The sequence below is a fragment of the Emydura macquarii genome, unplaced genomic scaffold, assembly GCF_026122565.2.
Source record: "Emydura macquarii macquarii isolate MOO-44397 ecotype Brisbane River unplaced genomic scaffold, CSIRO-AGI_Emac_v2 contig_3475, whole genome shotgun sequence".
NCBI lineage: Eukaryota > Metazoa > Chordata > Testudines > Chelidae > Emydura > Emydura macquarii.
In genome coordinates, this window is record NW_027133612.1 from 1 (window position 1) to 15,674 (window position 15,674).

General features: G+C 41.0%; 1 protein-coding gene across 1 annotated transcript in view; it reads right to left on the minus strand.

The window, feature by feature from the left end:
* Window positions 1-1,644: 1,644 nt before the first annotated feature.
* LOC137144640 (complement factor H-like) overlaps window positions 1,645-15,674 on the minus strand; it is an 82,222-nt gene continuing 68,192 nt past the window's right edge. The window contains exons 25-29 of the mRNA XM_067535070.1: window positions 11,093-11,275; window positions 10,374-10,574; window positions 8,378-8,578; window positions 7,047-7,247; window positions 1,645-2,073 (exon numbers count right to left, since the gene is read on the minus strand). Coding sequence (XP_067391171.1) covers window positions 2,060-2,073; window positions 7,047-7,247; window positions 8,378-8,578; window positions 10,374-10,574; window positions 11,093-11,275 — 800 coding nt within the window. The 3' untranslated portion in view covers window positions 1,645-2,059. The remainder of the gene's footprint in view (window positions 2,074-7,046; window positions 7,248-8,377; window positions 8,579-10,373; window positions 10,575-11,092; window positions 11,276-15,674) is intronic.

Consider the following 15,674-nt stretch of genomic DNA (forward strand, 5'->3'; position numbering starts at 1 on the left):
CTGCAAAGGGGCAAACGGGGTTTAAAACAGAAACTGCACAGAAGGGGGGTCACACGGGCAGTTAACTGCAGAGGGGCACACGGGCAGTTAAAACAGAAACTAAATGAGAGAGAGGGTTAGCAATGGGGGGAGGGGCGGCTTCTGCTTTCAGAGCAGATTTAAAACAGAAACTGAAAGAGAGAGAAGGTTAGCAATGGGGGGCGGCTTCTGCTTTCAGAGTAGGTTTAAAACAGAAACTGAAAGGGAAAGAGAGTTAGCATTGGGGGGGGGCAGCTTCTGCTTTCAGAGCAGATTTAAAACAGAAACTGAAAGAGGGAGAAGGTTAGCAATGGGGGGGGGGGGGCGGCTTCTGCTTTCAGAGCAGATATAAAACAGAAACTGAAAGAGAAAGAAGGTTAGGATCTTACCAGTCCCAGGAGGGAAAGTTGCAACATCACCCCTGAAGCTAAGTAGCAACACAGAGCAGGTTTACACGTTCAGGCTCGGAGTCCGGAGTGGGAGAGGGAAAAAACAGGGCAGCTGGTGTGTCTAGCAGATGGTGAGTTCTCTCTGGAGCCTGGGGCGTGCCCTGGCTTTAAACTAATCACTTCAGGTGGCCAAGGTTACTCCTGATTGGAGGGGAGACATTTGAATCAGGGCAAACCTTTGGCTGGGAGGTGAGCCGACCGTTAGGGAGGCTGTGCTACTGGTCATGTAGCCAGCTGCTCCCAGTCACCTGGTCAGTTTCAGGAGGAGCGAGGAAATTGCCTAATAAGGTCAGTTTCAGCAGGAGTGAGCTAATGGCCTAATAAGGTCAGGTCGAGGTTTTACTGATGCACCAGGTGGGTAGGTGGGGGCGAGTGGTGGACATATCAGGTACTGCGTTGCAACAGTTGTTAAAAAAAATTTCCCCAAGGTACAAATAACAGGTTTTTTTTAAAAAAAGGTTGTTCAATGAAATATACAAATATTTAATTTTAAAAAGGAAAATTTGAGTTTAGATTTTAACCAGAGAAATCAATATTTTCTGTAAAACTGTGCGAGATTCCTGGATAATCCTTTGGTTCTTATGGACTAAAACATTTGAAAGAACGATGACTAACTGCTTATAGTGATGGGCAGAACTCAAAAAAAAATCTCACTCCATAAAATTGAGTGTGGCAATTAGGCTATAACAATTGGTTAGTCTGGGGTAGCAATTAGGCTATAACAGTGGTTTTTCAAACTTATTTGATCACACCCCCTTCTTCGTGTTTGTAGTAGTGTTCTCCCCCCTCTACTGCCACCTAAGTACATATACTAATACAAATTATCAATCTGAAACTCTCACTAAATATTAAAAACAGTAAGGCATTGATTCAAACAGAGCCAACGGTCGATGTAATAAGAACAAAAGTAAAACTGTGATTGCTTACAATTAAATGTGCACACTGTATCGTAGCAAACACATTAATGTACAGATGGCAATGATTTTGTACAATGATACACAAGCTTAACAGAAATTCATCAGAATGCACAGCACCATCTGCGAACCTGATAGGTCTGGAGGAATCATCCTTGCTAGTTATTCATTGCTGTGGGTAAAATGTGCGCAGTAATTTTTTCTCCCCCTAAAGTTTCTCAAGCCCTGCCAGAATACATTCTGTGCCCCCTCCCCGCTCCTCCCTCCCCCCCAGTTTGAGAACATCTGGGTTGTAAACCTCCCAAGATTAAGGTTCCTACTGAGACTTCCGAGAGTTCCTGCTTTGGGCCAGAGGGAAATATGGCTGGTTTCTGTTTAAGTAAGCAGGAAGTGTAAAATTCAGGAAGTGCAGCAGTGTACTATTTTCCTTAAAACTTCCGTTTCCATGTAATAAAAAAGCCGTAGTTTGATTTGAGTTTGAACATTTTTGCCCATCTGTTGTTACTATTTTATGATTAGTTTAATATACATTGTGACCAGTAAAAAGAAGTAATTACATGTATCAGTTCAGATAAAATACTGACAAAGGACATAATGTGTGAACATTACAAATAACTGGTCAATGGATTCTGATTCTTCGAACTGGGTTAAAATGATCTTTTTGATGATTCTTTGTATTCAGCCAAAAATACCTGTCAGAGAGAAAACAAACATTAGAAAATTAATTCAGTACATGTCCATTTTTTTAAAAACAAATATTACATACAAATCCCCTATGGCTCTCTCACAGGACTACTGATTTCAACACAACTCCTTAAAATTCACACTGGATGATTTTAACCATCTTTGGAAAGTACATGGGAACAAATTCTATCATTTAATTGCAGTTATCCCTGAACTGCAGTGGTTCAACTTCTGTTCATATTAAAAATATATATTTTATATGAAGTGGAACTTAAAAGCAGCACAGAAAACTGTGCATTTTTTCATACATATTACTGTATTTTATCAGTATCCATGGAGTAACCACTAGCACTGGAAAGTGATGGAATTTTAGGAGCAGGGAACTTCAACCCATGACTCCTTAACAGCTTTTTCTCATCAGCCTTCTTCATGTGTAGGGTGAATTATTTGCTTCTGTCCCTAATGCTATAAAGGAGATGTCATTTCTCACAACACTTCACAAGAAGTGGGGTGGGAATTGTCACAATATTATAAGAGTAATCCTAATATGGGAGGAAGATCAGCAATTATACTTCTTCTGTAGCAGAAGACAGGAGAACTGGAATGGTGTAAAACAAAACAGATCTTTACACCCATAGATTTTTGATAGTATTGGTGCACTTAAGGTTGGTTAGCTCGCAGTAGGTGAGTCTTTGATCTAGTGGCAGTCACAGCTCTCAGTGGATATGTCTACACAGCAGAGTAAAGCCTAGGGTTAATGAGACTTGAATCAGCTGACCCATGTCAGGGAACCCACAGCCTGAGCAGCCACAATCCATTTTAAGTATTTTCTGATGTGTGCTTGAACCTAGGGCTCCAGCATGCACACTGCAGTGCACATACCCAAGCCCAAACAATTCTATCCTAGAGTGCCTAACACGGCCTCTCCCCACCCCGCCCCCAGTGTTGACACTCTAGTCTTATGATGTGTTACACTGTGGGGAAACTACTGCCCTCCCCCCCCCAGTTTCCCAACCGTGCTGGTGCTATTGATGGGACGCAGGTGCCCATAAGGAGCACATACACACATAATTATTTCCTTTGGTGGCTGTCTCAGTTGAATGGCTACAGTTTGAGAAGGCAATATACTGAACTGCTATCTAATCTGAAACTTGGGCTCTCCCCCTCTAGGCTGAGTCCAATTGGCAGGAAAATGCCCATGTGCACCTGTTCTGGGGAGGAGCAGGACACCAGGGCTGTCAAGCTATTAAAATGAAACTCTGCCATTCTTAATGGGATGTTGAAGGAAGGTGGGGGTTTATTTAGTTTTGTTTGTTTATTTGTTTTGAAGTTTGATGTAAAATGAAAGTTTCAGAGGAAAAAAACACACACACACACACACACACACACACCCCAGCCCGGCTGCTGACAGCTGAGGAGCGCTAAAGTGCATCCCCAGGGCCTGGGATGCATTGTGCTCCAGCACCCCTGGCATCCCTTACTCTTGCCCCCAATGCACCCCAGGAGATAGGGTTATGGGATCCCCGAGAGGCTGTGGGGAAATTTTGGTGCTGCCTCCCCCTTGTTGCCCTGACAGCAAGGACCAGCCAGGGTGTTGGAGGTCATCCCTCCCTGGCCATGCTGAGCTAGGAGGATGCCTCCTTGCAGGGCAGCTGCTTAGTTCCCTCTCCACTCTCAGGCCTCCCCTGCCCGCCCTGGGGTTGCATGTGCAGGGGCACCCAGGCAGCGTGCACCAAAATCTGTCTGTACTCTTGTGACCAGGAAGCAGCTCTCTTTGCAAAAAGCTTCTTCTGACTGGTCACCACTGAAAACCCTGTAGGCTCTCTGATAGTGTGCTTGCAGACCGGTGTTCAGCAGGTAATAGGTTAATGCTGATATGAGCTGCTGCCATTTTCAAAGGCAGATGTGGTTTCCATTTGCAGTAGAGTGCAATAGATTTCACAGATTGTAGGCATAGTGAGGACTAAGGAAGATACCCCAAAGAACTCTGAGATACATCCAGAGGACTTCCAGGACCCAAGTCAAGATGGGGCCATGTGGACACAGGAAAGAAATAGAGGTTGACCCCTACATTCCAGCTTAACAAAGACACAGACCCTCCATCACCGAAGGATCCTGGGACCCTACGTGTGAGCTCTTGGTTAACACAATTGCTGTGTAGATGCAAGAGGGGTTAAGCTCGAGCCTAGGCTCACACTGCTATGTAGACATACCCAGTGAAGTTGATATAAAAGATAGCTATCATGCTTTCAGGCTAAATGATGAAGCAGTTACATGCCCCTTCGTTTAGTGACAGCTAAAACAATGGGAACCACTGCCTAAGGAGTGGATCACATGCAAGGCCTGAGCAAAGGCTGGGACGTTTCTGGTTGAGTGGTTTCTCTGAGACCGATAATACAAGGGCTGGGGATTAAATGATGGGACTGTGTGTTTGTCTGTGAGTAAAAAGAAGTCAGAAAGCTGCCAAGAGCTAGCAGACAGCAAGAGAAGTATAGGTTGCATGGCCCTGACAGAAATCCAAAAGAGAGTCTTTTTGAGCAGAATGGTGAAGGTAAAGATAGGGTTGGAATTGTAAGCAAGGAAATGGCTTCATGTTGTTTGATCCAACTGTGTTCAGAGAAACTTGACATTGTGTGTATTCTTTGTAAATAATAAGGATAGTGTCATGAAAATACCTGTCTCTACCTCCATTTTTCCTCCTAACACAAAAACAAGGCAGAAGACCCTGAATATTGGATAAATGCTTAGGCCAAAAAGAAATAAGTTAAAATGGCCAAAAGAAATTAAAACAGGAGATGGAGATTTTGCAAAAGGTATTGAAGCAGCAGTGGGAGGTTTCCCAAAAAGTAATGAGAACTGACTTGCAGCCTAAGATAAAATATTTGTTGGGGCAGCAGTTACAAAGTCTCCAGGCAGATTCAGAAGACAGACTGCAACACTTAGAGTCTACAATGGCAAGACAGATAAATAAGGTGACCATCTCACCTTCTTGTGTTCAGATAACTGGACTTTGTGTATATTCTTTGTAAACCAAAAAATCTTGCATCATAGAAAACCTCACTCAATCCCCAATTTCTCTTAGAACCCAAATAAGGTGACCAGATGTCCCGATTTTATAAGGACTGTCCCTATATTTGGGGTTCTGTTTTATAAAGGCACCTATTACCCTCCACTCCCATCCTGATTTTTTACTCTTGATATCTGGTAACACAAAACCCAAAAAACGAGTTGGAAGAACCACAGCCTTGCTAACTACTCAGGCCAAAAACTGTAACAGCAAAGACGGTCACAAAAGGAATTAAAACAAGATCTAAAAAAGGAATTGGAGATTTCACAAAAGAAATTGAATCAACATTTGGTGTTTCCAATAATACTATGAGAGATAATTTGCAGTCTGAGATAAAATATTTGTTGGGGCAGTCTCTATACAGATTGAGAAACGCAGCTGCAACACATCCGGTCTAGAATCAGATAAATGAGAAGAGCAGCAAAATGACCCTCACTGATAGGAGGTTTCCCAGGAACTAGAGGAGACCAGGAAAGCTTTCCTAAACATAGATCATCTTAATAGTGACGAGCTCTAACAAGGACTTAAGGAGCTAAAATGTCAGGTTCAGACAGAAAGCAAATCAGTGCAGACCACAATGGAGGTCAGCTGCCTGCATGAGGAATTGGGCTAGCCAGAGAACGTGGATGAAACATGAACACTGTAGCCTATAGAACTAGCCTGCTTGCTTGCATTATTATTATTAGAGATATTTTTCATATATATTTTGATATGATTGTGTGATTCAATAATAAAATTAGATTTTATTCAGCTGTAATGCAAGGTACCTTCCAGGCCACATCCTGGATAATAGCTACTGTTCATATAAATATATATTCAACCTTTGGCTTAAATAAATGTAGAACAAAATAAAATATATATATGGTCATAACCTTTACCCTAAACAGGTCACAGGTCAAGTAACTCAAGCAACTAGTGCTTGTAATATAGTGATTTCTAAATTACAACGAGAAGCAATACAACAGCGCAGGGATGTTATCTCTGTATCCTCACCTAATGTTACTTGGGCACCATATAATTCTAAAGTTTTAGCCCCTTTAGGTAGACGTTTGGTATCATGTGACCAATCACAAACACTGCCTAAATCCCTTAAATTTCGTAAACCAAGAACACCCCCTTGGTATATGTTGGTATCTCCTAGTATACCTGTAAAGCATTCAACTACATCTCTTCAGAAGCTAAAAAAGTTTTCTGCGCCAGTATAAAAAAACTTTAAATGGGGAACGTAAAAATTTAATGAAAAGCTATTCTAATCCATTAACTACCCTAAAAAAACCAAGTCCAAAAAGGGTGTGAGTATACTAGTTTAAAGCATATCATAAATTTATCTATCAAATAAGTCTTTACCTTTAAAATTGTATTAATCCATTATCAATTTAATTATTCATTTTATTTTCTCTATAGTAATCATTTGTTTATTATTTTGTGTTGTTTTAATAAATTTATAAAATTATACAAATCCTGGTTATCACTAAAATTCTTCCTGTGTTGTACCCGGTGTCCTTATAAAACTTACCTAAAGCCTAATTTAAAACACAAACCTCATAATCCTTTACTTAAAGCAATTGGCAAACCTATTATCCTATTCAATAAATTAATAACTATAAAATCAGGCTACAACACTTACAACATTTTCTGTTCTGTTTGTGACTCAAAGAAGCCTAGATGTCAGAGGGAGATTGTCCCAGCTAAAGGAATACAATGCTTACTTTGCTTGTGGGCTCTATCTCTTTAACCCACTGTTTGTCTTCTCTATTTAGATTGGATCAAGAACCATGATTTCCCATATGTTTATATGGTACCTGTCAAAATGGTGCCACTGTATTTTTAAACCAGAGAATTCCTCAGTAAAAATTAAGAAATCTATTGCTCAGGTGATTCACCAATATTGTAGTTTAACAGCAATTTACTTACCTTTTCTCTTACACTTAGGAAATGCCAATTTCCCCTTCACACACTGTACTCTAAATGCAGAAGATGTTGGATCCCTCTCATATCCATTTTTACAGTCAAATTCAACAAAGTTTCCACTTGCTAAATACAATCTTGTTTCTGAGCTCCATTTCAGCTGAATATTGGTTTTCTTCATATCTTCTGGGGATATGTTACAAGACTCTGGAAACAGAAAAGTATAATTTAAGTATGTACATGTGTATCTAATGTTGGAAAATTGATTCACAAATTGTATTGAGACTGATCCTGTCCCCAAACACGTTATATGCCTAACTTAAACAGGGAAATATTTTCAGATAAGATTTGAAAAGTAAAGGATAGTTGGTGAGGTTAAGATAACCAGAATGAATTTCAAAGGAAGTGGCTTTCTTGCCAACCGGAGAGATATTGGGTGAGGGAACAGAGGGGAGACTGGGGCTATATATTAAGAGATAAAGACACCGTTAAATTCTATGTTACAATCTGGCTCCTTTGTGCCACTGAGCGGATGCAAATGTGCCAAAACCTAGCCATAGCTGCCCAACACAATACCTTCCATGCAGAAAGATAATCTTTGCTGGTGGAGAAGCTATTCATGGCAGTTCGCCCATGCAGTGCTAGATAACTACGGTGTCCTACACGAGATGAGCAGGATGCATATGCTGACAGACACTACTAAGTGAAATCTCCTATCAAAGGTGTAGGGGGCACAAGTGCGCATAGAGTGGAGCACCCGTTGGGCCACTACTCAAAAAAGAATAAGAAGGAATTCTAGAGAAGGAAGCTTTCAAAACACTGCTCATGAATAGCAGGTTTCCCAGGAACTAGAGGAGATCAGGAAAGCTTGCTCGAACATGGATCATCTTAACAGTGATGAGCTCCAGCAAGGACATAAGAAACATTAAAATCAACTTCAGAGGGAATGTAAATCAGTGGAGACCACAATGCAAGATAGCTGCCTGAATGAGGAACTGGGATAGCCAGAGAACTTGGATAAGACAAGAACACTTAAACTTTTCTGCTCTGTTGGTAAACCAAAGAGGTCCAGCTGTCAGATGGAGATTGTCCCAGCTCATGTAATACAGTGGTTACTTTGTTAGTGATCTCTATCTCTTTAACCCACCGTTTGTCTTACCCATTTAGATTGCAAGCTGTCTGGGTGAGGGACCATGATTTCACACGTGTTTGTATGATACCCAGTTCTTTCTGGTTTTTTTTTTTTTTTTTGAAACCAGAGAATTCCTCAGTAAAATTTAAGAAATCTTTTAGTCAGATGATTCACCAATATTGTAGTTTAACTAGAGATTACTTACCTCTTATCTTACACTTAGGATATGCCAATTTCCCCTCCACACACTGTACTCTAAACGCAGAAGATGTTGGATCCCTCTCATATCCATTTTTACAGTCAAATTCAACAAAGCTTCCACTTTCTAAATGCATCCTTGTTTCCGAGCTCCATTTTAAGTTAATATTGTTTTTTTGCATATCTTCTGGGGATGTTGTACATGCCACTGCAAACAGAAAAATATAATTTAACTATGTACCTATGGATCTATCGTTGGAAATGTGATTCACTAATTGTATTGAGATTGACCCTGTCACCACATATGTTACATTGCTAAAGAAAACAAGGAAATATTTTCAGATAAGATTTTAAAAATAAAGAGGAGATGGTATGGTTGAGAGAGCAAGAAGGAATTCTAGAGAAGGTGGTTTTCACACCAACCAGGGTGATATTGTGGGAGGAAACAGATAATAGACTGGGTTAGATGAATAGAGAGAGATACAGGGTTAGATTCTATTTTACAACCTAGTCCCTTTGTGCCACTCAGCTGATGCAAATGAGACAGAACCTCCCCATATCTGCCCAACACAATACTCTCCATACAGACGGACATTCTCTGCTGGTGGGGAAGGAATTGAGGGCAGTTTGCCCGTGCCATGCTTTATAACTACAGCATGGTGCATGAGACTGAGCAGGATTCATGCGCAGACTAACAGACACGTCTAAGTGAAATCTCCTATCAAATGTGTAGGTAGCGCTAATGCACCTAGAGTGGAGCACCTGTTGGGACACTACTCGAAGAAGAACAAGAAGGAATTGTAGAGAAGGAGGCTTTCAAAACAACTATTGTGATGCTCTCTAAAGGAACAGTCTGTTGGATGCTAGGACCAGATGAACAGAGAGAGACCCGCACACACTGATTTTATTTTACAATCTGACCCCTTGGTGTTACTCAGATCATGCAAGGGGTTTTCCAAGGTACAGGCTGAAAAGCCTTGGGGGAGAAGAGTGCCACCTAGTCTGATTGCTTTTTGACTGAGCCAAACCTGATCAGCACTGTGATCCTGTATGAGCCAGGTCAGAACGCCACTGGCCAAGATTTGGAGGTGATGTGATTAGTGGTTCGTGAGCCAAGGCACTTAGGTGTTGGTGGTGGAGTTCCTAGGAAGAGGACAGTGAGCAGGGAGGCAAACCTATGTCACCCCCTACACACACCTTAAATTTTGTTGTGCAGCCCCTGTCCCAGCAATGTATACACGTAGGAACTGGGGATTAATTGGTGGAGCTGTGATTGTCTGAGCCAGAAGATGCCAAAAAGAGAGAAAATAGAGAGAGCATTTTTTGGACAGACTGCTGAATCTGAAGAAAGGCTTAGAAGTTTGAGCAAAGAAACTACTTCCTGTTGTTTGTTTGTTCCTCTTGTGTTCAGAGAAACTTGACTGTGTGTACATTCTTTCTACATAAAAAAATCCTGCATCATACAAAGCCTCACTCTATCCCCAATTTCTCTTCATAATCCAAAAAATGAAGTGGAAGACTCTCAGTCTTGGCTAACCACTCAGGCCAAAAACCGTTACATCAAAGATGGTGAAAAGACTTAAAACAGGAGTTGGAGACCACAAAAGAAATTGAAGCAACATTTGGTGGTTTCCTATAATAGTATGAGAGATAATTTGCAGTCTGAGATAAAATATTTGTTTAGGTAGCAGCTACAAAGTCTCCAGATGGCTTGAGAAGCCCAACCGCAACACTCCAGGTCTAGAATGGCAAGACAGATAAATGAGGTGACCAGCAAACTGACCCTCATGGATAGGAGTTTTCCAAGGAACTAGAGGAGATCAGGAAAGCTTGCTCAAACATGGATCTTCTTAAAAGTGAGAACCATTATTTCCCATGTGTTTGTATGATATTCAGTTCTTTTTTTTTTTTTTTTTGGAAACCAGAGAATTCCTCAGTAAAATTTAAGAAATCTTTTAATCAGATGATTCACCAATATTGTAGTTTAACTGGAGATTACTTACCTCTTATCTTACACTTAGGATATGCCAATTTCCCCTCCACACACTGTACTCTAAACGCAGAAGATGTTGGATCCCTCTCATATCCGGTTTTACAGGCAAATTCAACAAAGCTTCCACTTTTTATATACAATCTTGTTTCCGATCTCCATTTTAGCTGAATATTGTTTTTCTCTATATCTTCTGGGGATGTCGTGCATGGCTCTGGAAATAGACAAGTATAATTTAACTGTGTAAATGCAGATATTTCATGGGTCTATCATGGGTGATATCATGGATCTACCATAGGTCTATCCTGGATCTATCATGGGTGATATTGTGGGAGGGAACAGAGTGTAGATGAATTAAGGGAGAAACAGGATTAGATTCTATTTTACAATCTGGTTCCTTAGTGCCCCTCAGCTGATGCAAATGGGCTAGAACCTAGCCAGAGGGAGAGCAAATCAGTGCAGACCACAATGTAAGTCAGCTACCTGAATGATGAATTGGGCTAGCCAGAGACCTTGGGTAAGAAAAGAAAATTTACAGAACTTTTCTGCTCTGTTGGTAGCCCTAAGCAACCCAGCTCAAGTAATACAGTGGTTACTTTACTTTCGATTATATTTTAATATCTGGTCCTTTTTTGTTGCTCAACTGATGCAAGTGGGCCAGAATCTAGCCAAATTGGGCCAACAGAATACTCTCCATGAGTTCTTTTTCATATCATAGATTTTTGTATCTACCTAAGCAAACTGGTGGGTCTGTCCATCGGCCAAACTGACAACGAACAAATGCAGATCCCTTCATTACATGTAAATGTTTGCATTGGTATTCCACTCTTGAACCTGATTTATAGTCTGACAGCCTCCAGGCAAGGGTTTCTCCATTATCAATAGCAGGTGGGGGCCCACACTTTACAGCAGTCTCTAAAATTAAGTGTAGAAAGAGAGAATATGTGCATCAGTGTTTATTTACAGTGAAAGCGGTAAGATCACAAATATTACACAACTGCACTATCAATGTGCTGTGATAGAGCAGGAAAGATCCCAAGGAAAAAACCAAAAGAATCCTCTTGATATTGGAACTGAACATAAAATACTACAAAATATATATTTTAAAGTCAAATGCAGCATGATATTTGCTCATCAATAACTAGCAGCATGGAACTGATGGCAAAATAGGTTACTAGCTGCTCTAGCTTTGTCAAGACCAGCTAATGGGTTGCTTTTCAAACAGATTAATTTGAAATCCTATGGGTCAATCATCTCTGCCCTACTAATCCCACCATTTTGCATCGAGCACTGACTAGCAGGGAACCAGAAAGTGAGAGGCTTTGGCCCAGCACCTCCCCTCCCCAGGCTCATGTGGACCAATCAACTGAGAAGTGCATCCATGTGCAGTACTTACTCTCTCCATGACCATATTACCATGTAGGGGGCTTGAGGCACCCAGCATTTGTCTCAGAGTATTGGGAATTCTAATGTTACCATGGTATCTGAATAGTGAGAGAAGAGGAAAGACTGAGGGTAAAATAATGGTCAGAGGACACAGGTTAAACAGAAGTTGGGATAATACAGGCCAAAGGAGTGGAATATGAAACACAGCATAACGCTACAGAAGTAAATGAGTACGAACAGTACAAGAAAGAAATACCACACAAATGAAGGGAAGAAGGAAAGAAAGAATCCAAGGACACAAAAACCTAATGATGTTCCTATAACTGATGAAATCATAGATGCAGCAAAGCATTGCCCTTTGAAAAGCCCCTCAGCCAGGTGGATTTTAAAAATAATTCATAGAGAAGCCAAACTCATCATTTGAAATTTACTCTCAAATGCCAGCTGCCATTTCTTCTCTCTGCTCCTCTTCTCATAGAAAGTGGGATGGAGACTAACAAGATAAAGTTTTGAAAATGCTAAGGCCAAAAATTAACATGAGTAGTAAAAAACTATACCTTTAATCATCATAATTTGACAGGTATTCCTGCCCCCTTTCTACATATAACCCAACCTTCTGTATCTAATACATAACCTTTAAAGAACTGGGTCCATGTTTGGGACAGCATGTAGGCTGTCCACCCTAGGGATAGCTCCAAAACCATTATGTCTCCCTTCAACACAATGGTTTATCTTGGTGCTTCATGATGTGAACGGCATGCAGCACTTTGGTTTAGGGGGAATGAGTTTTATGCTCCCCTTTGTAGTTCACTAACACTTTTGCCAAGGTCCTGTCCCTCTGCCCCTCGTGGTGGGTAGCATCCCACTGGGAGCAGCTCCTACACTTGGTACTGAATCTCTTCATTTTAATAGGGAGGCATCTGCTGATAGAACACCTTCTGTGAGACACTTTTCACTACGGAATTTGTTTCCGCCTGGGTTTTGCCATATCCTAAATTATTTCACCTTTAGGACACGTTGCAAATACCAGCTAGTCTCTTAAGCTCTCAGAGATGGTTGAGAGGAGTAGGATGATGTTGGTTGTTAAATAGGGTTGGCTGTTTGTTTATATGTGCATGTGTTTTGGCCTGATTGCATTATTTTAATTATGTGATTGAACTGTGTAGCTAATGGTGTTTAATCTAAGACAGATGCTTTCATCTGTGAGAGATGACATGCAGTCTGAAATAAAATATTTGTTGGGACAGCAGCTGCAAAGTGTCCAGGCTGATTGAGAAGCCCAGTTGCAACACTACCAATCTGGAATGGCAAGGCAGATAAATGAGGTGATCAGCAGAATGGCTCTCATGGATCAGAAGGTTTCCCAGGAACCAGAGAAGATCAGGAAAACTTTGTGTAACTTGAACCGTGTTCAGAGTGATAGCTGAAGCAAGGGTTTAGGCTAAAAATCAGCCTCAGAAGGAACTCAAAGGAGTGCAGACAACAATGGAAGTCAACTGCTTGGATGAGGAATTGGGCCAGCTAAAGATCTTGGGTAAAACAAGACACTTAAAACACTTTTCTACTCTGTAACACACGAGTCCCAGATGTCAGAGGATCATTATCTCAGCTCAAGTAACATTCTGATCACTTTGCTTGTATCTTTTTTACCCACCATTTGTCTTGTCTATTAAGATGGCAAGCTGCCTAGTGCAGCAACCCGTGATTTTCCATGTGTTTATATGGTACCATCACAATGGTGCCACTCTGCCATGTATTTTTTAAGCCCTAGAATTTCTCAGCGAAAATTATGAAATATTGCAGTCAAGTGATTCATCAATATTATAGTGATTACTTATCTCTTCTCTTACACTTTAGATATGCCAATTTCTGCTCCACACGCTATACTCTAAATGGAGATATTGAATCCCTCACTATCACCTTGTATAATCAAATTCAACAGTCTCCACTTTCTGAATACTATTTCACTTCCAGCCTCCATTTCAGCCCCATATTGTTTTTCTCCATATCTTTCAGAGATACTGTACATGGCTCTGTTGCAAATACTAGCTAATCTCTGACGCTATCAAGGGTTATTAAGGGGAGTCGGTGGTTTTGGTTGTTAGACACGGTGGACTGTTTGTTTATTTTTGTATATGTTTTGGCCGGGCTGCATTATTTTAATGATTTGATTGAAATGTGTATTTAATGGAGTATAATCTAAGACATAAATACCAATTCAAATAAACTGTCACAATACATTGTTTCTGATAGTTTTGTTTTGCTTCAAGGTTTTTATACTTGTAATTTGTTTTTCATATTGCTGGGATTTCTCTCTCTGCTGTATCTTGTTCTGCAAAAAGCTCAGTAAGGCAGAGATATCAGGGAAAACTGAGAGGCTGTGGTGCGAATGATAGTAAGACTCTTTGAGAAGGAGAACTCAGAGAAAGATGAATTTGTATAGGAACCACAATTGACCATAACAAAAGCTGATACATCTATTTTCTCTGCATTGTTCTTATTCTAAACCTGTGTTATTACTTGGTAATAACATAGCCTGATTATGCCATCTTATTCACACTGAGTAGTACCTTGCCAATGACATTATGGTATATGAGAAGACAAACAAAATGAACGAGTAGAGTAACACCACTTTATTCTGGAAGCTTGAAGATACATGGTGAAATCCTGGTCCTATTGCAGTCAGTGGAAGTTTTCTACTGACTTCAGTGGAATGGGTATTTCACCAGTTGTCTAGCTCATCTGCAAGTGGTAGTGAAACTGTGGTCCTAAAAATCAGAACTAGAGAACAGTCAGCCATTCTTATTCACATTATGTTGTGGATCAAATCCTGAAGTCTTAATAATGGGCAAGGTTAATCAAAGTCGATGTTAACTATTCAACATGAGCAGAGATGACAAAATTTGGCCCGCAGCCTTCACTCAGAATTTGCTTAGTCCAACTCCTACTGAAAGCCAGTGAGGGTTTGCTTGAATAAGGAGCTCAGGGTCTGGCCAAATGAGAGGTTGGGTCATTAAATCTATATTACCACTGCCACAGAACATCAGGGACAGGCTAGAGATTGCAAGAGATGTTATATTGGTGCGTTAAAAGTAGATGGAGATACAGGGAAGTAAATACTTCTGAGTGTGAGTGAGGGCAAAGTCATGTAAACTACTGCAATAACTTGTTCTGTCAGGTGATTGTCCAGAGGAAATGGCTTGTCTCTGCACAACTGACACTGTGAACCCTTACAATAAAGCTCCAACAGGTGTCTCTCTAATGGTTCTCAAACCCATGAGGAAACCTTGCCAAGTGTTACTAGGTGATCCTGTGGCCAGCATCACACTCTGCCCAAGGAGTCATTGTAAAAAGAGCAGAGGGAATCTGGGATTCTTCCTTGAAGCATCAAATCACCCTCCTTTTTGACTGTTCTCTGTCAGTAGCAGGGTTAGCTACTAGAAAGAGCTATTGTTTATACAGCTACAGCCTAAGAAATGACAAGCCACCTGCTTGCTTAAGAGGCTGCCTCCTTTCCTAAATGATACTGGCACCATTGCCAACAGTGGAGGCCCTTGAACTGTAGCTAGACTGAGTGCAAGGGCCTCACAAAATTGGCAGCCCTGCAAAAGCTAGACCGTCCAACCTGGGCAGGACTGGGTGGGTCAATGCAACTGGCTCCATAGGGAGGTATGGAAGCACGCACTGTTTCCTGTCACCCTGCACCCGTGCTCCAGGAGGCATCCATCAGATGGATAGATCAGATGGTTTCCCAGAAAAGAGAGGAGAACAGGAAAGCTAAAGCCATCATGGAACTTCTTAACAATGATGAGCTGCAGCAAGGACAAAAGAACTAAAACATCAGCTTCAGAGAAATATCAAAGGGACACAGACCATAGCAGACGACATCTACCTGGATGGGAAATTGCACCAGCCAGAGAATTTGGGT